This window comes from Notamacropus eugenii, chromosome 3 (assembly GCF_028372415.1).
Source record: "Notamacropus eugenii isolate mMacEug1 chromosome 3, mMacEug1.pri_v2, whole genome shotgun sequence".
Taxonomy (NCBI): domain Eukaryota; kingdom Metazoa; phylum Chordata; class Mammalia; order Diprotodontia; family Macropodidae; genus Notamacropus; species Notamacropus eugenii.
The window spans coordinates 103,310,429-103,333,071 of NC_092874.1; the positions used below are offsets into that span (position 1 = coordinate 103,310,429).

Sequence of the window (22,643 nt, forward strand, 5' to 3'; positions counted from 1 at the left end):
TTTATTTTTGTTCTCTAATTGATAAAGTTAACATTTCTAGTACAGTATTGAATAGCAGTGGTGATAATGGACATACTTTTTTCAGTTCTGATTTTCTTGGAAATGCTTCTAGCTTATCCTCATTACTTAAAATGCTTGCTGATGGTTTTAGATAGATACTACCTATCATTTTAAGGTAGATTCCATTTATTCCTATGCTCTCCATTGTTTTTAATAGGAATGGGTATTGTATTTTGTCAAAAACTTTTTTTGCTTCTATTGCGATAATGGAACCCGGGCCATGTATTCTTGGTATAAATCCTACCTAGTTATAGTATATTAACCTTGAGATAAGTTGCAGTAATCTCTTTGCTTATTTAAAAAAAAATGGCATCTATATTTATTTAGGAAAATTGGTGTCTTTTTTCCTTTGTTATATTTTTCTTTCTTACGGTTCCCCTCATTGGTTCTAATACCTCTTTACAACACAACTAATATTAAAATAAGTTTAATATGAACATATATGTATATTCTATATCAAATTGCATGCAGTCTTGGGTTGGGGAGGAGAAAGGGAAGAAAAATGGAAAACTCAAAAGCTTATGAAAGTGAATGTTAAAAACTAACAAGAAGTAAAATGAATTAAAAATTTTAAAAAAGAGGCAAGAAACAGCTTTTGTATTAGAGGTACAAATGGGGGACATGAGAGGTAGTCGGTGAAATTTACTCTCATTGGAATTGGCTCAGATGGCACATAAAGCACACACTCATTTGGGTGTAGAAGTGTATTTTACTCTACAGGAAAGTAGGAGGAGAAGGGAATAAGAGAAGGGGAGGTGATAGAAGGCAGGGCAGTTTAGGGGAGGGGGTAGTCAGATGCAAAGCACTTGAGGAGAGACAGAGTGAAGGGAGAGAATAAACCAGGATGGAGGAGGAAGTAATGAGTGGAAGGAACAATTAGCAATAATAACCAAAGTTTTTTTTTTTTTTTGGTATTTAAATTCATTTATTTGTTTTCAACATTCATTTCCACAAAATTTTGGGTTCCAAATTTTCTCCCCATCACTCCCCTTCTCCCACCCCAAAATGCTGAGCATTCTAATTACCCCTATCACCAATTTGTCCTCCCTTTTAACATCCCTCCCTTCCCTTATTCCCATCTCTTTTGTCCTGTAGGGCAAGATAAATTTCTGTACCCCATTACCTGTATTTCTTATTTCCTAGTAGCAAGAACAATACTCAACAGTTGTTCCTGAAACTTTGAATTCCAACTTCTCTTCATCCCTCCCTCCCCACCCATTCTCTTTGGGAAGGCAAACAATTCAATATAGGCCATATCTGTGTAGTTTTGCAAATGACTTCCATAGTAGTCATGTTGTGTAAGACTAACTATATTTCCCTCCATCCTATCCTGCCCCCCATTGCTTCTGTTCTCTCTTTTGATCCTGTCCCTCCCCATGAGTGTTGACTTCAAATTTCTCCCTCCTCCCACTGCCCTCCCTTCCATCATCCCCCCCACCCTGCTTATCCCCTTCTCCCCCACTTTCCTGTATTGTAAGTAGGTTGCATTTTATTCCTTCCTTTAGTCAAATGTAATGAGAGTAAGCTTCATGTTTTTCTCTCACCTCCCCCCCTTTTCCATCCACACAAAAGTCTTTTACTTGCCTCTTTTATGAGAGATAATTTGCCCCATTCCATTTCTCCCTTTCTCCTCCCAATATATTTCTCTCTCACCCCTTAATTTCATTATTTTAAGATATGATCCCACCCTGTGCTCTCTGTCTCTGTGTGTGTGTGTGTGTGTGTGTGTGTGTGTGATCCCACCAACTACCCAGATACTGAAAAGTTTCAAGAGTTACAAATATTTTCTTTCCATGTAGGAATGTAAACAGTTCAACTTTAGTAAGTCCCTTATGATTTGTCTTTACTGTTTACCTTTTCATGCTTTTCTTCAATCTTGTGTTTGAAGATCACATTTTCTTTTCAGCTTTGGTCTTTCATCAAGAATGCTTGAAGGTCCTCTATTTCATTGAAAGACCATTTTTTCCCGTGAAGTATACTCAGTTTTTCTGGTAGATGATTCTTGGTTTTAGTCCTAGTTCCTTTGACTTCTGGAATATGCTATTCCACACCCTTCGATCCCTTAATGTAGCAGCTGCTAGATCTTGTGTTATCCTGATTGTATTTCCACAATACTTGAATTGTTTCTTTCTAACTGCTTGCAATATTTTCTGCTTGACCTGGGAACTCTGGAATTTGGCCACAATGTTGCTAGGAGTTTCTCTTTTTGGATCTCTTTCAGGAGGTGATCAGTGGATTCTTTCAATATTTATTTTGCCCCCTGGTTCTAGAATCTCAGGGCAGTTTTCCTTGATAATTTCATGAAAGATGATGTCTAGGCTCTTTTTTTGATCAAGACTTTCAGGTAATCCCATAATTTTTAAATTGTATCTCCTGGCTCTGTTTTCCAGGTCAGTTGTTTTTCCAATGAGATATTTCACATTATCTTCCATTTTTTCATTCTTTTGGTTTTATTTTATGATTTCTTGGTTTCTCATAAAGTCATTAGCCTCCATCTGTTCCATTCTAATTTTGAAAGAACTATTTTCTTCAGTGAGCTTTTGAACCTCCTTTTTCATTTGGCTAATTCTGGTTTTGAAAGCATTCTTCTCCTCATTGGCTTTTTGAACCTCTTTTGCCAATTGAGTTAGCCTATTTTTCAAGGTGTTATTTTCTTCAGCATTTTTTTGGGTCTCCTTTAGCAAGGTGTTGACCCGCTTTTCATGCTTTTTTTGTATCTCATTTCTCTTCTAAGTTTTTCCTCCACCTCTCTTACTTGATTTTCAAAATCCTTTTTAAGCTCTTCCGTGGCCTGAGACCACTGAATATTTATTTTGAATGTTTGTGATACAGAGTCTTGCCTTTTATGCCTTCCTCTGATGGTAAGCATTGTTCTTCCTCATCCAAAATGATGTTCACCAAGAAAGTAACCTTCTATAGTCTTATTTTTTTTCCCTTTTTTGGGCATTTTCCCAACCAGTTACTTGACTTTTGGATCCTTTGTCAAGAGTAGGGTATACTCTGGGAATCTGTAAGATCTCAGTTCCTCCAAGGTGGCATAATCAAGCGTGTACACTGGTCTGGGAGTAGAGACGGATTTTTGTGCCCAGAATCTTAGCAGTTACCTCTCCACAGCCACCTGGCCTCCAGTTCTGCCAAGCCAGCACTGGGGGCTGATTTTCAGATAAGCTATGGGGGCAGGGCCGCCATTGAGTGGGAGACAAAGACCAGGTCCCTTAGGGCCTCTAAACAGGGCAGAGGTAATATTCAGCTCCTCAGCGTCCCCAGGGTTTTTACTCTCCAACAATGGATGCAGGCTGCTGTAGGGGCTGTGGTAGGAACTGCTGCCGCCTGCTTGATGTGGTCTCCGTGGTGGCTGCCTAAGGCCAGAGCTGTGGGAATGTCCTTCTCCCTTCCCGGCCAGCTGAAAAAACCTTGTCACTGACCTTTGACGCCTGTGGGTTGAGGGATCTGTGAACCCACTGCTGCTGGGACTAGGGATTCCACAAGTGGAGATTCTGCCCCTGAGGTTTCCTCCTCCCAGAGCTGGGCCACGTGTGAGGCCAAGGCTGGGCTGGGCTCCATTCTGAGTCCAGTGCAACAGATGTTTCCCGTGGGCCTTTCAGGTCGCCCTGGGCTGGAAATCTCCTCCACTCTGTTGTTCTCCACTTCTGCTGCTTCAGAATTTGTTGAGAGTCCCTCTCTACAGGAAATTTTATGGGCTGTGTGGGGATAGCCTTGCGTTTGTGTGTCTTTCTACTCCACCATCTTGGCTCAGCCCCCCCCTGAAAAGTTTTAAAAAATAATCAAAATCAGGTGACATCACAGCGGAAACTTCACTTAACAAAATGGTAGATAAAAACAAAATGGAGCTACTCTACCAGTTCTTAAATAACAAATAAAACAATTTTTTTTTTTTTTTAAGAAAAACAATCACAATGTTTGACTTTGGAACGAGACTTCAGATTTTTAAAACATTGTACCCCTGTGAACTTAAAGAGATATTCAGAACCATCAGCCTCAGGGAAGCTTAACTACATAGGTTTTAGAGTTGATAATCTTTACAGCACCTTCATCTTTATATGTTTATGTAAATCACTTTGAAAAAAATAACACTTGTTTTTCTTTATGCTATCATCCATTGTATTTAATGTCACTTCTAACCACTTGTTCTACAAGGGGCTTTCACCTCAATTTATTTTACTGATTAACCCTTTGGAAGTTTATCTTTCTGTTGTTCCTATGTTTGGCACTAATTTTGATAGGCATATTACAATTCTTTCATCCTCTTAGGCTTCTTAGAATTTGTAGGTCTCCAATTAATCTTTAAAAAAAAAAAAGTTAAAAACACTCACATTTTTCTAACCTATTGAAATAACCTCTGTCCCAATTACCATTCTGTTTTCTTTCTTACCCTATTTTTCCAGTATCATGTAGCATGCTTACTGTTGCAGAAGCAGTATTACAATGTCAGATGTCCTCTCCCTTGTACTGAAACATGAAAAAAAAGTAATGCTTGAAAATAATTGGTTCTAAAAGTCAGTTTACAAGTGACTATCTAGATGAGAAAGGTGAGAAGGTGGTTTTTTCCTTTTTCTTTCCACTTTGAAAAGGCATGTTTAAGCAAACACAAATTCACATTGCAAAACCGATTCATTGTAAAGGTTATTGTTCTGCTATTGTGATTTTCTGTCTTTCACTCTAGGAAAAAATCTTGGTGTTCACTTGCATATAAATGTAGTGTGGTAGACCTGTGGGATGATTCAGTGTCCTCAGAGGTGTTATTCGTTTCCTGACTGGCCTTTCCCAATGAACCGCATGGTCCTGGAATCTATGACTTTTGACTTATGTTATTAAGACATTGTGAAATGCAAGTAATAGAATTTCGGGATATGATGAATGAAGAGAAACGTAAGAATATTTAAGTCATGTATGTATAATTCTCAGATCTGTTTATCCAGCCTTAACCTCTCTCCTGACCTCTTTTTTCTCACTGCCTATTGGATATTTCAAATTTGACTGTCCATAGTCTTAAACTTAGCATGTCTGATACTAAACTCTCTATCTTTTCCCTAACTTTCTATTACCGTGATACTGCCATCCTCTTAGTGACCCAGGCTCCCAACGTGGGTGTCACACTTGTCTCTACATTCTCTTTTACCATCCAATTTCTAATCAGAGTTCTATTATTTATACCTTCATAATGTGTCTCATATGCCCCCTTGTTTCCTCTGACACTGCTACCATGCTGGTGCAGGCCCTGATAAGGCCATCACCACATGCCTGAATACATAGCCTTCTGATTGGTCTCCTTACTTAAAGTCCCAATTTCCCATTCCTTAACTCAGCTATCAATTTAATCTTCATGAACCACAGGTCTGAATATATCCTCCCATTCAGTAAACATCTGATAGAAACTTTCCTAAATAATTATCACCTTTTAATAAACTGAAAACCCTAATTACCTCCTACTCCTGAGTGTCAACTGCCCTGCAGCCTACTTTTCTTTCCTTTCACTTTGCACCAACGTTTTTGTTTTGATAATTTGTCTCACCTATCAAACCACATTATCATTTCTTTCTGTCCTCGAAATTTGCTTTTGCTTCTTGACATTATGCCTTCTATTCTTCTCTTCATTCCTGTTATGTCTTTAATTGTCCATGATCCAGTTCTTCTTTCAACGTTGAAATAGATTGTGGCATCCTGGGTCATCTCCAGTCATGTTGATGAATATCTGGTCATTGGATTCAGATGCCTCTGGCGGAGAAGCAAGGCTTGGTGACCTGCCCAGCCCTCCCTCACTCAAAAAAAAAAAAATACCAAGTCAAGTACAAGTTATGTCATGATTTCTCTGATGGTATGGTCTTCTTTGGCAACGAAGGATGAACACACGTACATTCATACTTTGCCCAACCACTGAATTTTCAAAACCTGTGGTTAAAAAAAAAAAGTCTGAGAAACTTAAAAACTTAACTTTTGATTAAAAAGATTACAACAACTTATCACAGGAATAATACACTATGACCAGATGAGATTTATTTACTTCCCCTACACCAATAAAATCACAGGTCTCTTAAGCAAAATGTATAAAAGTTTAAGACATTTTTCCAAGATTTATTGGATCTGTTTGCCATCCTTTGTGCACCCTAAATAGAAACCTGGGATGCTTTTTGTTGTTGTTCAGTCATCTTTTTTTAGTCATCTTCAAATCTCCTGAGGCACCATTTGGGGTTTTCCTGGCAGCCATACTGGGGTGGTTTGCCATTTCCATCTGCTCCTCAGATGTTGCAAACACGGCCAAGTGACTTGCCCATGGTCACACAGCTAGTATAAGTCTGAAGTCAGATTTGTATTCAAGAAGATGAATCTTCCTTACTTCAGGGCTACCACTCCTGTTCTGTTCTGTTCTGTTCTGTTCTGTTCTGTTCTGTTCTGTTCTGTTCTGTTGCTTTGACCTTTATCTCCTTCCACTGATTCTTTTGGATTTTAGGGTATTAAGATATATTGTAGACCTCTTGTTTCCAAATTTTTTTTATTAAACCAGTCATTTTTGTAACTGGAGTTAAAATAAAATGATGTAGTTTGGGGGAAAAAAAACCAAAAAACCAACAAGCTTCTCTTTCTTCTTGTGCTAAAGGGGAAACAACACACCACCCAATGGCATTACCTTCCCTTTTATACAGGGATAATAGAAGAACACATACCAGATCTTTCCTAAGCTCAGATATTATGGACAGTCAAGTGGAATCTATTTTGATACAAACAATTTTATTTTAATTTATTGTGCAACCTCTATCTCTTATATAATAGACATCCTGAACCGTATTGATTATGCATTTTTGCTTATTGTTAATTTAATTTTGCTTCTTAATGGGAAGATCTTTCCCATCCATTAATAGGCCCATGTGACCTGCTTAAGTTACATGGAAGCCTGAGTCACATGAGTCTAAGTCACATGGAACATGAAGTAATGGAACGGAAGGGTGGAACAGAAAGAAATAGAGCTAGAGCAGAACTGAGGGGGAGAGAAAACAGGCAGCTGGTTGCCATGAGTGGGAGAGCTTGTTTGTGATTTATTTAAGGGAGCTGGTTTGTGGGAAGCCTAAGGGAGGGAAGCCTTGGGGATGGTATTGCCCTCTGCATTGTTACTGTTTGTGGATTTCTTCCTTACTATGATGGATTGGACTTTCTGGGGTTGGGATTTGGCTTTCTGGGGTGTGAATAAATGTTTTTCTTCTGCCTTCTGCATAGAGAATTTTACAATTTCGCAGCATATTTAAAGCTTCTGTAGGCACTGTGAATATTGCACTGGTGTTAGTACAACTTGTTTAACTTTCACTTGAATTGAGAATAACCTCTTTGTTGATTCAGAGTACCAGGAGATTAAGAACTACAATCTTTGTAGTACTTATCCTCATGAAAGTGTAGGGTCAATGGCATGAATTATAGGCCTTCAGACAACAGTAACGTGACTTTTATTTCCAACAGAAGCTGTTTACCGTACAGGTATGGTTTTTGAGATATCGACAGTTTCAAACAAGACAGGAAGCTTTCCACAGATAATTTATAAGCACATAAGTACCTCACCTTTCATCTGTAGATGGCCTTACCATTCATACTATCAACTCAACTAGAGAATCTTCTCCATGTGACAAGCAGATCTATTGCAAATTATATATCTCTTTTGGTTTGCATTCCTGTGGGGGGAGAAAATCCCCAGCTGTGTCTTGTCAAGCTCATTATTAATTAGCATATAATGCATTCCTATTCATAGTGTGTGTGTGAAACTATGTCATTTCTCACAACAATTTATGAGATGTGAGTATTATTTTCTTTTTTATAGTCAAAGAGAATTACCAAGTAAATTGCCCAGAATGTGACTTCTTTGACGCCACATAGAAAATCAAAGGAACTTATTAAAAAAATTAAAAAATTAAAAGACTTGAATGTATCACATGAACAATGTCTGGGGCTAAAATGATGTTGTGAGATGTGAATTCTATGTGAATCAGTATCTGATATGTACCTAATATCTGTGCTTAGAATTTAAGCCATTTGCTCATTAATTTTGAAGCTAGATTTAGTATTGCCAAGTTGGTAATATTAGCTGGCATTTATACAGTACTTTGAGGTTTGCTTTCTATGTGTGTATGTGCATACACACATGTACACTCACTCACTTAATCCTCGTAGCCACCCTGTGAAGTACTGTAAGAGATTAGAAGTGGCTCATACTACGAGTACATTTCCAAGAAAGATTCAGATTCTGGCCTTCTTGACTCCAAGTCCAAACCTAACCCTAACACTCCCTAACTTTTATTTGGTTATTTGCAGCTGCCAGTCTGTAGAACGTGGTTCAAAATATCCTTTGCTTCTCTACCTTGATTAAAAATAGATAATTGTTAAATTCCTTTTCTAATTGGAGAAATTCAATAACATGATATTTTAGCTGGAAAAAAAAAAGCTAGATCTGGAGCCAAAAAGCATGAGTTTAATTTTTCATATCCTATACTTGTTAGCTATGTATGCCAGGACATTTTTGCTTCCTCCTGTGTAAAATGGGGGATTTGGCTTGATTTAAGGGTATATGTGAGTGGATCACCTAGCCTAGGTTTACTGCCATGCCCTCGCTACATAAGTGTCTGCAGTTCTCAGGAGGTAGCACCCTGCTCAGTGAAGGTCACTTCTTTAATAACTTGTACTTTCTTCCTCTTATTATCCCCATTTTATAGGTGGGGAAACTGAAGCAGACAGAGATTAGATGATTTTGCCCAGTGTCATCCAAATACCACATATCTGATGCTGGTTTTGAAGTCAGGTCTTCCTAAGTCCAGATCCAGTGTTCTATCACTGTGTCACCCAGCTGCCTCTATCATTATAATACCTTACATTTATAGGGAACTTTTAGCTCCTCAAAATTATTTTGTAAAATTATAGGTTTAGAGCTGAAAGACTCCTTCCTAGCCATCTAGTCTGTCTTTCTCATTTAATATATGAGGAAACTAAGGCTCAGTTTAGTTGGGGCTTGTGTGAAGTAAGGAAGCCCTCTACGACTCCAGAGATTGTTAGATTGTTTTGTTTTTTTCTGCATCATATCATATGTTCATATCATTTGTTTCAATTAATCCTCCTAGAGACATTCTAGTGGGAAGTTTATACTTCTTACTGCTATCATTTCCATTATATTCATGCTTTATTATCCTTTTTTATTCCTGTATTGAGATATAGTCATAGAAGCTGCATTTCTCACCTTCCTACCTTGCACATAGGCCTGTGGTATCTTATACTCCCCAGATGAATCTTGTTATAGGTTAAACTACAGCACTCTCAATATTCTTTATCTGTCTTCACAATCAGTGTTCAAGTGAGAATTCCATTCTACAAATACTGTTATTATAAAGTCTAGTTCAGTATTGCAAGGCTCTTCTCTTGCCCCAGCTGGCATCTCACATTAATAATGCTGTGCTGATGAAGATACAACAGATTATGTTTGAATAAGAAATCTTGTATAACAGATGCATTCAGAAGTTATTCTCCATTTAGAAGTCAATCTAATTAAGGAATATTTTATCCTCTTGACACAGTAATTACACACAGTAACTATTTGAACGCAATACCTGTAGAATGTATTCTCAATTCAGTATGACATGTTTTTCAAAATATTATGATGGTAATTTTAGGTGGGGAGGCAGGAAGTTTTAGAGGACAAGTAAAGAAAGATAGAAACCACTCATCTGAGCAATAATATTTACTCGTTCTTGTTTGATCATATGTATGCTTCTTCAGAAAAAAAGTAATTGGATAATTGCTGACTGCTCATTTCACATTTTTCAAGTATATAGTAGTTGCTGAATAAATTTTGTTAACTTTGATGTACAACTTCACCTCCTGTTATCTTGGTCTTAACTTCCATATGCCCTTGCTCCTTCCTTCTCTGGGATTTCAGTCAGTTAGCCAATTGATAATTAAGTATTCAAGTGCTTACTTTATGCTCAGCTCTTTGCTAAGCTCTTAGAATATAAATTAAATACAAGTGGAGAGAAAGACAATCTCTGCCTTGTAGGAGCTTGTATTCTCTGTAAAGTTTTTCTTTTCTTTTTCTTATGTAGGGAGTATCCCATCTATTCCTCCTCCAAGACCAAGCCTTATGACAAATAGTATTTTTATACTGAGAAAAAAATAAGTCATCATAACTAGTCAATACATTGAGAAAATCTGAAAACATGTGCAGTGTTTAACTACTCCTGTGAACCTCCTACCTCCATGAAAGAGTGGGTTATGGGACTCTTCTCATATCTCTTCTTTTGAGAATTTTCTTAAATTTTACTTTTTTGGGGGGTGTTTAGTTCTTTCCATTTACATTATTGTAGTTACCGAGTGTATTGTTTTCTTGGCTCTGCTTACTTCATTTTGAATTTGTTCGTAAAAGATCTTTGCTTCTCTGTATTTATCATATACATCATTTCCTCCAGTGTAATACTGTTCCATTACATTCATTTATTCCAATTTGTGTAGCTATTCCCTGGTCAGTGGTGATAATGTTTAATATAAAATTTTGGAATAATCTCTTTGTTCTCTCTGAAGCAAACTCAGAGGGTGCCTCTTCCTATGTCAACAAAGCCAGCCAAGGCTGACTCTACATTCCTTAAGAGACCTTTAACCTAAGACACTATCTTGAATAATGGGACATTTTCCATATCTTAATATTTGTGGACATATACTATGTTATGGCATGTTAATGGTAAAGAAAACACAGACATCTTGGGTCGTAATTTCTATGTGAAACTTTGTCAAACTCTGTTATCTTATTGTATTTATAACCTATGCAATTAAGAAATTCCTTTCTAATGGTCTAGTTAGTCACTTATGGAGATCATAAATCTGAAGGACACAGAACACTTCTTTGTCCTAAAACATATTTAAGGCTGCCCAATTCTTTGTATCGGTAGCCAGAACATTTCTGTCTCCATAATGCATTATGTTACCGTTGTCTTTAATAGGGAATTGATCAATTAATTAATTAAATCATAAAATGTATGCATTTAGCCTGTTGCCTTTTCTTTAACCAAGTTTTCAGGTTAACAGTGGGCATCTACTTTGTTTCAGTTCTTAGCTGTCACACACACACACACACACACACACACACACCACACATACACCACACATACACAGCACACATACATACACACACTCGCATGCTCAAAATGCTGGTATAATATATTATATGCTGCTGTATATTAAATGCAGCTATATTAAAACTATTAATATATTTAATATTGTTTTTATGTTTATATATAATAATATATATTATATATTATTGTTAATATATGATAATATATTCTATATAATACATAGTATGTATAATAATAAATAATAAGTAAATATAGTTTAATATAAAATATTAAAAGCAGAATATTAAATGGTGCTATAAATATTTTAGAGCACATGCAATCTTATTATTTCCTCAGCGATGCCTTCTTTTGTATGAGCCCAATAAAGGAGTCTCTAATTTAAAGGATATGAACATTTTCATCACTATTTTCACAATTCCAAATTTCTTTTGTAAATTACTGTCCCATTTCATAGCTCCACCAACAGAATTTTACTATACCTAACCTTTGCACAACCTTTCCCACAACCTTTGCAATTTGTATATTGTTGTTTTTGATCATTTTTGCGAATTTTCAGGGTATGAAGTGTTAATTTAATTTGCATTTCTCTTGTTATTAGTGATTTGGAACATTTTTTCATGTTTTTGGAATACTTTGCATTTCTTTTTTTGTTCATCTCCTTTGACCATTTATCTATTGGGCAATGGCTATTAGCCACAAGTTTATATATGTATTTTTGCATGTATTTGTTTATTTATAAGTTATATATCTTGGATACTAAACCCTTACCAGAGAAATTTGATAAAAAGATTTTTTTCCTATTTGACCACTTCCTTTCTTATCCTAGACATATTAATGTTTTCCACAGAGGAACTTTTCAGTTACAAGTAATCAAAGTTATGTATTTTATCTTTTGTAATTGCTTTTATCTCTTGTTTGTTTAAGAATATATCTCTTACTCATAGATGTGAGAGGTACATGATCTGTTTCTCTCCTAATTTTTTTAAAGGTATAATCTTTTATATTTGTGGCACAGATCCACTTGGAATGTATTATGGAATATGGTTTAGCCAAGCCTAATTTCTGCCAGTATTTTTTCTTTTTTTTTTTAATCCAATAAAGTAACATAATTTCTACTTTATCAAACACTGAGTTATTGAGTTCATCTTTTGTCTATTCTAATTCATTGATCTCTTTTCTTTACTCAGTATCAGATGCTTTTGGTGATTGTTGTTTTATGGTATAATGTGAGATCTGGAAGTGTTACTTCTTCCTCTTTCTTTCTTTTAAATTTCCATTAATAATATACATATTTTATTTTTCCAAATGAATTTTTTCATTATTTTATCAAACTTTGTAAAGTATCTTCTTGGCAATTTGATTGCTATAACACTAAACATGTAGATGAATTTTGGTAGCATTGTTATTTTTATTACAGTGATGTGACCTGCTGATATACTTTGTCGTTTTTTTTTTTGGTGTAAAAGAACGTTATACCTTGTCAAAGATTTTTTATTTCATCTGCTGAGATGATCATATATTTTGAATGTTTTGGTTTTTGATGTGATTGCTTATGTTGATTGCTTTCCTAATATTGAAACTTCCTTGCATTCCTACTTCTAGGTAACTCTTCTTACTAGATTGTACTTTCCATTCCCCCACTTTTCCACGGTAGGAAATTTTGTCTAGAATCTGCTAGAGTCTTTCACTTAATGTGATATCATTTAATAAAGACTCCTTGGATGAATAAGTTCCTTATAGTAACCAACCCCATGGATTATTACTGGCTCTTCAAGCTTATATAGTTGGGGCCAGTTTCCTTTTTGGTGGCTATAAAGGTAAATGATGATTAAGAGAAAAGAGAGTCTCCTTGAAAATATATTATTGACTCCTTTTTCAGTAGAGCCAGTCATTGATTGCTCTATCCTTTAGCTCTATTGTAGAGGAACTGAAATGGTAGAACTTAGAATTTGGAATAACAACTGAAATTTTTATACCACTTTTAGCTTTACATTATCTAACCCGATCCTTTTAAAAATCAGGTATACAGAAGATTAGAGAAGTTAAACAACTTGCCCCTGACCACACAACTATTAAGTTTGAGAGGTTTGATTCAAGCCTCTCCTTATTTCAAGTCCACCATTTTTCCTTAGAGATAATTAAAGACCATTAAAGATCATTAAGGACTAAGTACAATCCTCTCACTTTTTAGAAGTAGAACCTGAGGCTAATAAATACAATAAATAAAGTCACTCAGCAAATTAGTGACAAAGTCAGGCCCCATGACCCATGTACCATACAAGACTTTTGTAAAACCTGTGAGACTTCCGATGCTAAGGAGCTTGTGGCATATAATTAGCACTTTATCATATAGTCTCCTATTCTTTCAATTTTTGTTTTACTCTCTGGTTCTAGGATATCAGGGTTAATTTCTTGAAGTTTGATATTGAGGTTCTGTGTCTTTCAGGGCATCCAGTAATTCTTAAATTCTCTCTCCTTGATACATTTTCCAGGTCAATTCTTTTTCCAGTGAGATACTTCACATTTACTTCTCTCTCTCTTTTTTTTTTTTCCATTCTTTTGGCTTTCTTTTCGTGTTTCAGGGAGTTATTAGCTGCTGTTTTCAGAGCTAGTTCTGGGGGTCTGCAAGTTTTTGGTGCTTCCAAGGTGTTGTGACTCAGGGCGAGGTTTAGTCACTGCTTTCTTGGTCTGTTGTCTGGTCTTTTCCCAGGAAGGGTGTCTGGTCCCTTATAGCCACAGGGAGAGTGCTCTTTGCCCTGAAACTACCAACCCCCTTGTGTCCCTGCCACTGCAAGAACTAGCATTCTTCTTGGCCCTGGATCTTGGCCATTTCCCCTTCTTTCCTGCTGCTCTAAGTGCTGTGGGTCCTCTTGGCTCTGAAAATTTGACCAGAGTCTCTGTCTCCCTATGACTGATCACAAGCACTGCTCCCTACCTGCGTTCTGTGACCCAGAACTGCTTATGGACAATAAAGTTGCCAGTCAGCACCAGCTGTACCCAGTGCCAACAAAGGTTTCCATATAATTTCTTTCTGACCAGTTGTCTGACCCTTTTCCCATCTGTAGGATCAGAGCTCCTGAAGTTGCTGCTGCTCTTGTCCTGACCACTTCCAAGCCCAGCAGCTGGTGCTCCTAGAATCCTCCAGATCTGCCTCCACCCCACGGTTACAAATCTCTCCTTTGGCAATAGGTTGGATAAATGGCTTCCTCTGACCTTTTGTTGCCTCTGCCACTTCAAAATTTTATTTGAGTTGTTAGTTTAAGCTTATTTGGAAGGGAATGTTGGGAGAGGTCAGCAGGACCTTGTCCTGTACTCCACTCTCTTGGTTCTGCTTCAACAACCTTTCAGGGAAGGAAAGTTATAATAAAATTACATACTTGACATATGATATTTTGAAGAGATACATTATAGTTTATATACCTTTTTTCATTTAATGGCAAATCATAAAAAATTTGGATTTGGAGTCATAGTTTCATAGATTTAAAGCTAGAAGGGATCTCAGAGTTGATCTTGTCCGAATCCCTTGTTTTACAAATGAGGGTGGGCTGGTTTTCCTGGTGAACTGGGTAAAATGCATACAAAGTAGATACAAAGAATGCAAGTTCAATAACTGATCCCTTCTTTACCACTCCCTAATCCTGCCCTGAATCACCTAATTAGCATTTCTGGCACTTGTTTTACTATAGTTTTTCCTCTATAAACTTTAACTGTACCCCTCTAAGTTTGCAGGTTCCTTAAGAACTTTTGCCCACCTTATAGTGTAACAATAAGCCTTCATCAACTTGACTTAAAGATTGCTTGAGTCTCTGAATTCATTCCAGATGACCCTGTCCTGTGCTTTGATCCTTGGGTGGTCCCTGAACCCCTCAAAACCTCATCAGTCCCTTAGGTAAAAAGAATTAAGTCCCCCAGGTATGGTCCTTGGTTACGAGGTGAGCTCTTGAGGGCAAGCCTAATTGTAAGCTCATCTTTACAATTTACAGAACCAGATGTGGCTGCTATTGAAAACTGCTTCATTCTGTAGATGGACAGTCAGGTCCACAAATGTGGAGTAACTCCCACTTGACCCCAGGTACCTTCCTTTTCCCCTTCATATTATTTATCACTACTACTAGTAGTAGTACTTGTGTTACTACTACTACTACTACTACTGGCACTCTTCTTCTTTAAAGATTTTGCCTGGTTTATGCCATGAGGACCCTGTGAAGCATCACTTTAAGCTCCATCTGTATGTGACAATTGTATGATAGCTCCAAGTTCATTTACTTACAGATCTAGCATGAAACAAGATTAATAAAAATGTCATTTTTTTTTTTAAACATTTCTAGCTCAGCAAAGTAGTTTATTCTCAGAGGGGTCTCTTCATTAAAGCTGGGTAATTTAAATTTCTGTTTCCATAATGACAAACACTAGACAGGGAAAGTCTAGGAATGCTTTCACCAAGTCGCAGCCACATGCTGAGTTGTGAAACAACATTTCATGTTTTTTGAAAAACAACATTTCAAGAAGTAGAGAAAGGGGAAAAAGGAGGTAGAAGTGGTTGAAGTCTAGGACTCAGTGGTATATGTCTTTTCATCTTCTGTCAGATTTGATAAGCTCTAGTATTTTATGTTGTGGGGAGCTGTGCAGATGTTTTAATATATTTTATGTCCCAGGTTCTTTCTGTCATGGAGTTAGGTATTGGATTTGTCAGAGGTGGTACACTTAGCTAATTAGCCCAAAGTGCCCTGTATGTACATCTGGTTTCTGAGTGAGTTTGGTTAGTCTGCTGCCGGTGCCACCGTGCATTCTAATGGTCTTGTCTTCAGCAATCCAATGAAACTTAAGTATGAGATTTCCTTATGCATAGGGCTGAAAAAGTACTTTAGGACTTGCTGTACCTGCTCATAGGACAATAAGTAAATTGAAGCTCAAAGCAGTGAAGTGAACAGTAACTCAAACTCAGTAGCTCTGCCAGTGAGAGCAGGTTGTTTCATTGTGTTCATTTTCACATGTGTTTAGTGAGAGGCTTGGGACTTCCCTATGTTCTTCTCCATTATTACACGTACCAAAGATCTTATGTTTGCATAAAAGTGATGTTCGTTATTTTGTTCCATCTAAAACAGTATGTATTGTTCTCACATGCTATGCTTGGGTAGTCTCTGTGGTAAGGGTTGATCCTTATGCTTGGGGCTATGGGAGACTGTCATGAGTAAGATATAAGGTCAGTAACTAGCATATAGGTCATTAGAGCTATGGGTCAAAGGTGAAAGCACAATCTTGAATGGAAATAATGTGAAACTGGGATCAAAACAAATCCTTAGGGAGTTGGCAAGAGGAGGGATCCAGAACCAATCTTCAGAGATTTAATTCTAGGTCACAAACAGGGAAAAAGGTTATTAAGTCTGAACCCCACCTCCATGGATTGATATTCTAGTTTAATGGACTTGTTTCATGGGTATACGTATGTCTGCTTTTATGTTTTACCAGATGGAAGTGGACCTATAATCCAGTTTTCTCTGAATTTCCCTCAGCTATTGATTGATACTGCCCTTATCTCTGCCTGTGACAATTGCTTTCTCTTTGGGGAAGCTAACTTATAGTACAGCAAAGTGATTTTCATCAGTTTTGCAGAACTCAAAGAACATATTAAAATCTGATTTTAAAAAATAACATTCCACTGTTTTATTCACTTTGCAGTATTAGAGGTAAACAAATACAAGTCCATCCTGGCTTTTCCTATATCTGGTTTTTAATAATATTATGATTTTGTCATTTTCTTAACACTAATAAATATATAAGCTTGTAGTTTCTACCACTATGTAGTGTTTTTAAGACCCACTGTAGGTGAAAGGGTTTTCTTTTAATTCTGACCCCCCAAATAGACATTTCAGACTTCCTTTATTGGCTTCTTGCTGAGTTAGAGTTTGAATTTAAGGTTTTGGTTTCTTTTCTCTAACAGAATTTATTATATGTTCCTGCAGTGCTTTGTACCCAAATTCAAAGCCCCTAGCTCTGGGAGATTGTGAGGCACAGGAAAGTCAAGCAATTAAACATGTGTAGGAGTTTGCTCAGCAACATGTACTTGGAGGGGCAACACAGTGAAACAGATTCGTGCAAGGAAGATGAGTCTTAAAGATTAAATTCAGCCCTTTAACCCTTTTCTATTTCTGTTGGATATTGTTTTCTCCCAGGCAAGGCTAGCCATAACTTTCAGGTGAAGTAAAAAAATTTACATAATATAGTATTTAATATAGTATAGACCTTTTTGTTGGAAAAGTACTTTTCCCATTAGCTCAGTTTGCTAAAGGTTTAATTTTAAGGTTTTACTCCCAGCTACAGAATTTTGATCAGTTATAATCACCTGAGTATGAATATGTTCATAACAACCTTCAGTGCTGGTAAATTTTCATAGGCATGCATGTTGTAGGAAAGCATGACATTAGTGGCTGGCAATGGTGAGAAGTATAGATAGCTAAGCTAACTTGAGAAATATATTTTAATATAATCTTTTGGAATCATAGGTTTTTTTGTTTGTTTTGTTTTCAGTTAAAAAAGCATTGTTCTGAGGAGGAGCTACAGCAGGCTCTACCACATTGCCAGAGGGCTTTCCCTCCAACACACACACACACACACACACACACACACTCTCTCTCTCTCTCTCTTTCTCTCTCTCTCTTTCTCTCTCTCTCTCTCTCTCTCTCTCTCTCTCTCTCTCTCTCTCTCTCTCTCTCTCTCTCTCTCTCTCTCTCTGTAACCCATGCCTAGGGACATTTACTTAAGGTAGGCTTTGGGGGCGATGCCTTTGATATCGAGAATATTAACTTTCCAGAATCTCCAAACAGTTCTCCAGGATTATAAAATGTAGACACATTTCTTTATCAGTGGAGGAACTTTGAAATCACAGTTTTGAACAACAGTTAAAATTTAAAAGGTAAATACATAATAGTAGACATAATAAAGATTTATCTATTCATTATTTGTGGTCATAAGTGTGTTTTCCTTTCTTAGTAAGGAAGAACAACTCTGATTCTTCAAAGGTATCCTCATTCTTCCAATTGATTTTCATCTATCCAATTTAGTACCTTTCTGTAAAATGTTAATGATTTTACTTAGGAGATATTTTGGATCATATCCTGTCGCTTTTTACATTTCCTAAGGATTTTGTTGTTGTTTTTTGCTGTTTTCTCATCTGTTGATGTTAAAGGATATAGTCACTATTCTGTAGGCATATGTCTTTACTGTGAGAACCGAACTTTCATTCTCTGAGATTGGGGATATTGTACTAAGTAAGAAGGTGGAGCATTCTTTGTTCAGGTTGTTCACTATCTAGTGCTCTTCTTCTGTTTCTTGTAGGAATATCAACATGAGTGCAATATTTAGTAGGTTTTTATCTTCCCTACCTTGATGGTCAGTGTAAATTCCAAGTCCACCTAGAACTGAGAAAAATGTGTGTGTGTGTGTGTGAGTGTGTGTTGACAGTTGGAGAGAGGAAATTGACAATCCTTTAAAGGTGGCATATAGTAGTTTTAGAGTATAATATATTTTTTGAATGTTGAGTAATTAATTTTCTTATTGGTCACTACAGTGTAGGACAGAATCATAAATGAATGACAGAATTTTTGCTAGAAACCTTTAAAACGACCTTGAAGGGGTATGGGAACCTCTAAATCTAGCTTAGATAGTTCTTAATGCAATTTAAGAAGCCATATGGATGGTTTTTTGTCCTTGAAAACTCTTTGAATGGCAACTTTATATAGTAGGTATATTTAACTTTGCCTTACTCAGCTCTTTGACTGAAACTATGGGTTGTTTTAGTTCTGAATTAAAAATCTGAACTCCCATTATACTCAATTCCTCTATAATGGACATGGCTATAGCAGACATCATTTAAACATAATAAGAGTTTGCTAGAGCTAACTAGATGGCATTACCTTTTTGTATCTATATTTGAAAATATGCATGTATATGTACATTCACACATAAACACACATTGTGACTTTTGGCATTAAAAAACCATGTCAACATGCATGAAATTAACAAAACCATAAGGATTTCATTTAGGGCAGTTATGCCCAAAGACAAAAAATACACAGGCTTAAATATTAATGCAGCTTTTAAGACAGAAAAAAGAATGAACTAAAAGATTTTGATCACAATGTTAAATGAGGGAATAAATTGATGTTTCACTGAATTCTGCTGTTTACTGGGGTAACTTGTGAAAATCATCATCATTTAGTACCTTAGTTACTCTATCCATGTGTGATGAGGTTTCTAAAAAACATTTATAAATACCTTTGAAGTTTCATTGCTATTTTTGAGTGAGTTTTTTCACCATACCCTTAAATAATTTCTAAATATTATAGTTGTTTTTCAGGTATTTTCAGTCATGTCTAACTATTTGTGACCTCGTTTGAGGTTTTCTGGATAAAGATGCTGGAGTGCTTTGCCATGTCCTTCTCTAATTCTAAATATTATTATCATAGCATTAATATTAAACCAAACTTGTCTGTGTTACTGCTTCAGCCATTTGTAGTGACTACTGTTGTATCCTATACCTTTGGGGATAAATTGTCATTATCATAACAGATCACAGTAGGTTGTAACAACATCACGGTGTGACTGGCACCGAGGATCCTAAAATGAGGATCCACTGAACACATTGATATTGTTGGAGAACAGTGCTAGCACAGTAAGATAATACAATATTATCATTGTGTTGTTTTTATCATACTTTACCTTGTTAATGAAGATGAAACATCACCAACCCTGCCTCTTTCTCCATCATTTCTAATGTTTAGGGATGTGAACTTGTCTCGACTCCTGATCAAGACCTCACTGATTTTACTAAATGCCTTCAAGTGCTCCAGAAGAAGATAGTGGAAAAGGACCTCCAGGTAAGACAAGTTTGTCTTACACTCTGTACTAAGTAGTGTTTACTCTTTTGTTTTCAGTGATGTACAAGGGGATATTTCACTGAAATGAAATAGTTATTTACTAGAGTTCTTTGTGTTTTGAGCTCTGACCATAGTTCATTAAGAAACATTCATACTTATCTCAAATGAACTTTCCCAAGACATCTAGACAAATGAATTCATGCCAGTTTTTCATACATTTACTTATTTATTTGCTGCAGATTTTTTGTTGATATACACTAATAATTGCCTAGGATACCCAGGAGTGATTTGGGTTTGGCATCCTCATCAGTTATGCATGTATATTTTTAAAACTTATGTCTATTTAAAAAAAAACCTTATTGTATTTATTTTTAAAAAACTTATTGTATCATTGATGCTTTTCACTTGTTCAAATGATGTATATTTGAGGTGAATAATGACATCATTTAGAAGCATGGTTCTGTTGTCAGTGCTATGCCTTCACATGCCACACTGATTGGGAGATGAATCTTTCCCTTGCAAAGGGAAAGCCATCAGAGAGTCAGAGGAAAAAAGCAAATGTAATTAAGAAATACATAAGAAAAGTAGAACAAGAACCTTATTAAAAAATTACCATGATGGAAATTCATTTTTCATTGACTGTTATCTTCTGTTGACTCATTTGAAGTTGTATATTGTATCCTTATGTCATCCATGTGTAATGATACATACATGGAAGTGTATAAAATTGCTTAGGAGAGGAGTATGGAGGAAGAGGACAGATCATTGGCAAATGCCAAATTCCGCAATGTGTCAAGAGAAAGAGTAGCTAGTTAGGGATAGGGTGATAAGATTAGTGATACACTCTTATTTGTATTAAAGCTATTTTCACATACTTCACATTTTCACCTGTTATACTCTTTTGGCACCCAGAGACCATACTTCATTTTTTCTTTGTTTTTAATTTTTATCCCCAGATTTGCACAGTACCTTGCACATTATGTACCTAATTATTTTTACTTGTTGAGTGAGTTAACATGAAATATTGACCAGGAAACATTTATTAAGCACCTACATTGGGCATGACTCAATATCAGGTACTTAAATCAATAAGCATTTATTAAATACATACTACTGGTCCAGGCACTGGAGGTAGAAAGAAAGACAACAGTAATCATTGACCTCACAAAGCCCATATCCTAATGTGGGAACTAGTTGTCAACAACTGTGTATATTGAAGTACATATGGGATATCTTTGTACTAGGGTATCTCAGAGAGGCATTAGCAGTAGAGTGGAGGGGCACCTAGAAATGTCTCTTGATGAATATGGGATCTGAACTGGGTCTTGACGGAAATCAGGAAAGCCAAGAGATAGAGGCAAGGAGGAACAGCCTTTCAAATGAACATAGTCCTTATCCTTAAGGAATTTACTTTTTTCTGGTGTTAGGGGCAGATACAACATTTGTACACTTAACTACTAGCAACTCAGGAGATGAGAAAAGTTTATATGCAAGAGATGACACATGAGGTGAGGCATGAAGGATGCGAGAAATTGCAAGAGGAGCATTCAAGCCTTTGAGGTATCTTTCCTAAAGCACAGAGGAATAATAAGATGTCCAGTATAGCTGGAGAACAGAGTCCATGAAGTGAAGTGATGGGTAGTAAAATTTATTAAGGTAAAGATTAACTATATCCAGATGGTGAGGGGCTTTGAATTCAAACTGAGAAGTTTATATTTTATCTAAGAAGTAATGGATGGCCCTTGAAGGGTCTTGCCTGGATGCATGGCATGATCCGATTTATGCTTGGGGGATATTATTTTTATGACCTTGTGGAGGTTGAATTAGTGGAGGTGGAGCCTGGAAGCTGAGGTTTTAGTTAGGAAGGCCTTAATAATAGTTTAGCTGAGAGCTGATATAGGCTTTGAGAGAAATGAAAATTGATGACTGATTACTGGGGAGATCCAGGGTTTTCTCCTCTGTACTATTTCCTTGTTTGAAGACCAACCTTTGAAGGACATTAATGGCATCTGCCAAAACTTTTCCGTACCTGTACCTTATTTCCTACCTGTTGTGTTCTGCTCAGATTTGGGTGGGAGGAAATTCTTTGATTACATTTCTCAAGGCTGAAGGTTGTTTGGAAATAAATGGCATAATCAAAATCAGTCCCCCAGACCCTCATTTGCATAGATCCACCTCTCATTATAATATTCACTCTTTCCTTAATTGTTAAACAGTCAGAATTGATTTCCATCCTTAGGAACAATCACTCCCCCAAGGACGTATAAGTGTTGTGTGGGTTCCATAGGGGTCTTTGGCATTCAAGAGGGTCACTGAACCCTTTTATTAATTATTGCTTGCAATATTAATGGAATGGTTAATTACTCAGAAATGTATCTCAAACATCACAGCTTCATCTAGTGGGGCAATTATGTAATTGGAGAGAAGGGTATAAAGTGTAAGTTTACAAGCTTTGCAAACTATACTAGCTTTGCCTATATTCTAACTGCTGGTATATTTATAGAAGGACAATACCTGGAGCACATATGGAGGTATATTGTAACAGCTACATAGTCCTCCTCCTGACAAGAACATATTAACAAGGAGTGGAGTTTAA

The 22,643-nt window shown here is 36.5% G+C and overlaps 1 protein-coding gene across 6 annotated transcripts in view; it reads left to right on the top strand.

The window, feature by feature from the left end:
• Positions 1 to 22,643, top strand: part of TPK1 (thiamin pyrophosphokinase 1) — a 463,926-nt gene that overhangs the window by 246,756 nt on the left and 194,527 nt on the right. For all 6 annotated transcript variants that reach the window (XM_072652445.1, XM_072652449.1, XM_072652446.1 and 3 more), the window contains one exon: positions 19,952 to 20,047. In XM_072652445.1, the coding sequence (XP_072508546.1) occupies positions 19,952 to 20,047 (96 nt within the window). The remainder of the gene's footprint in view (positions 1 to 19,951; positions 20,048 to 22,643) is intronic.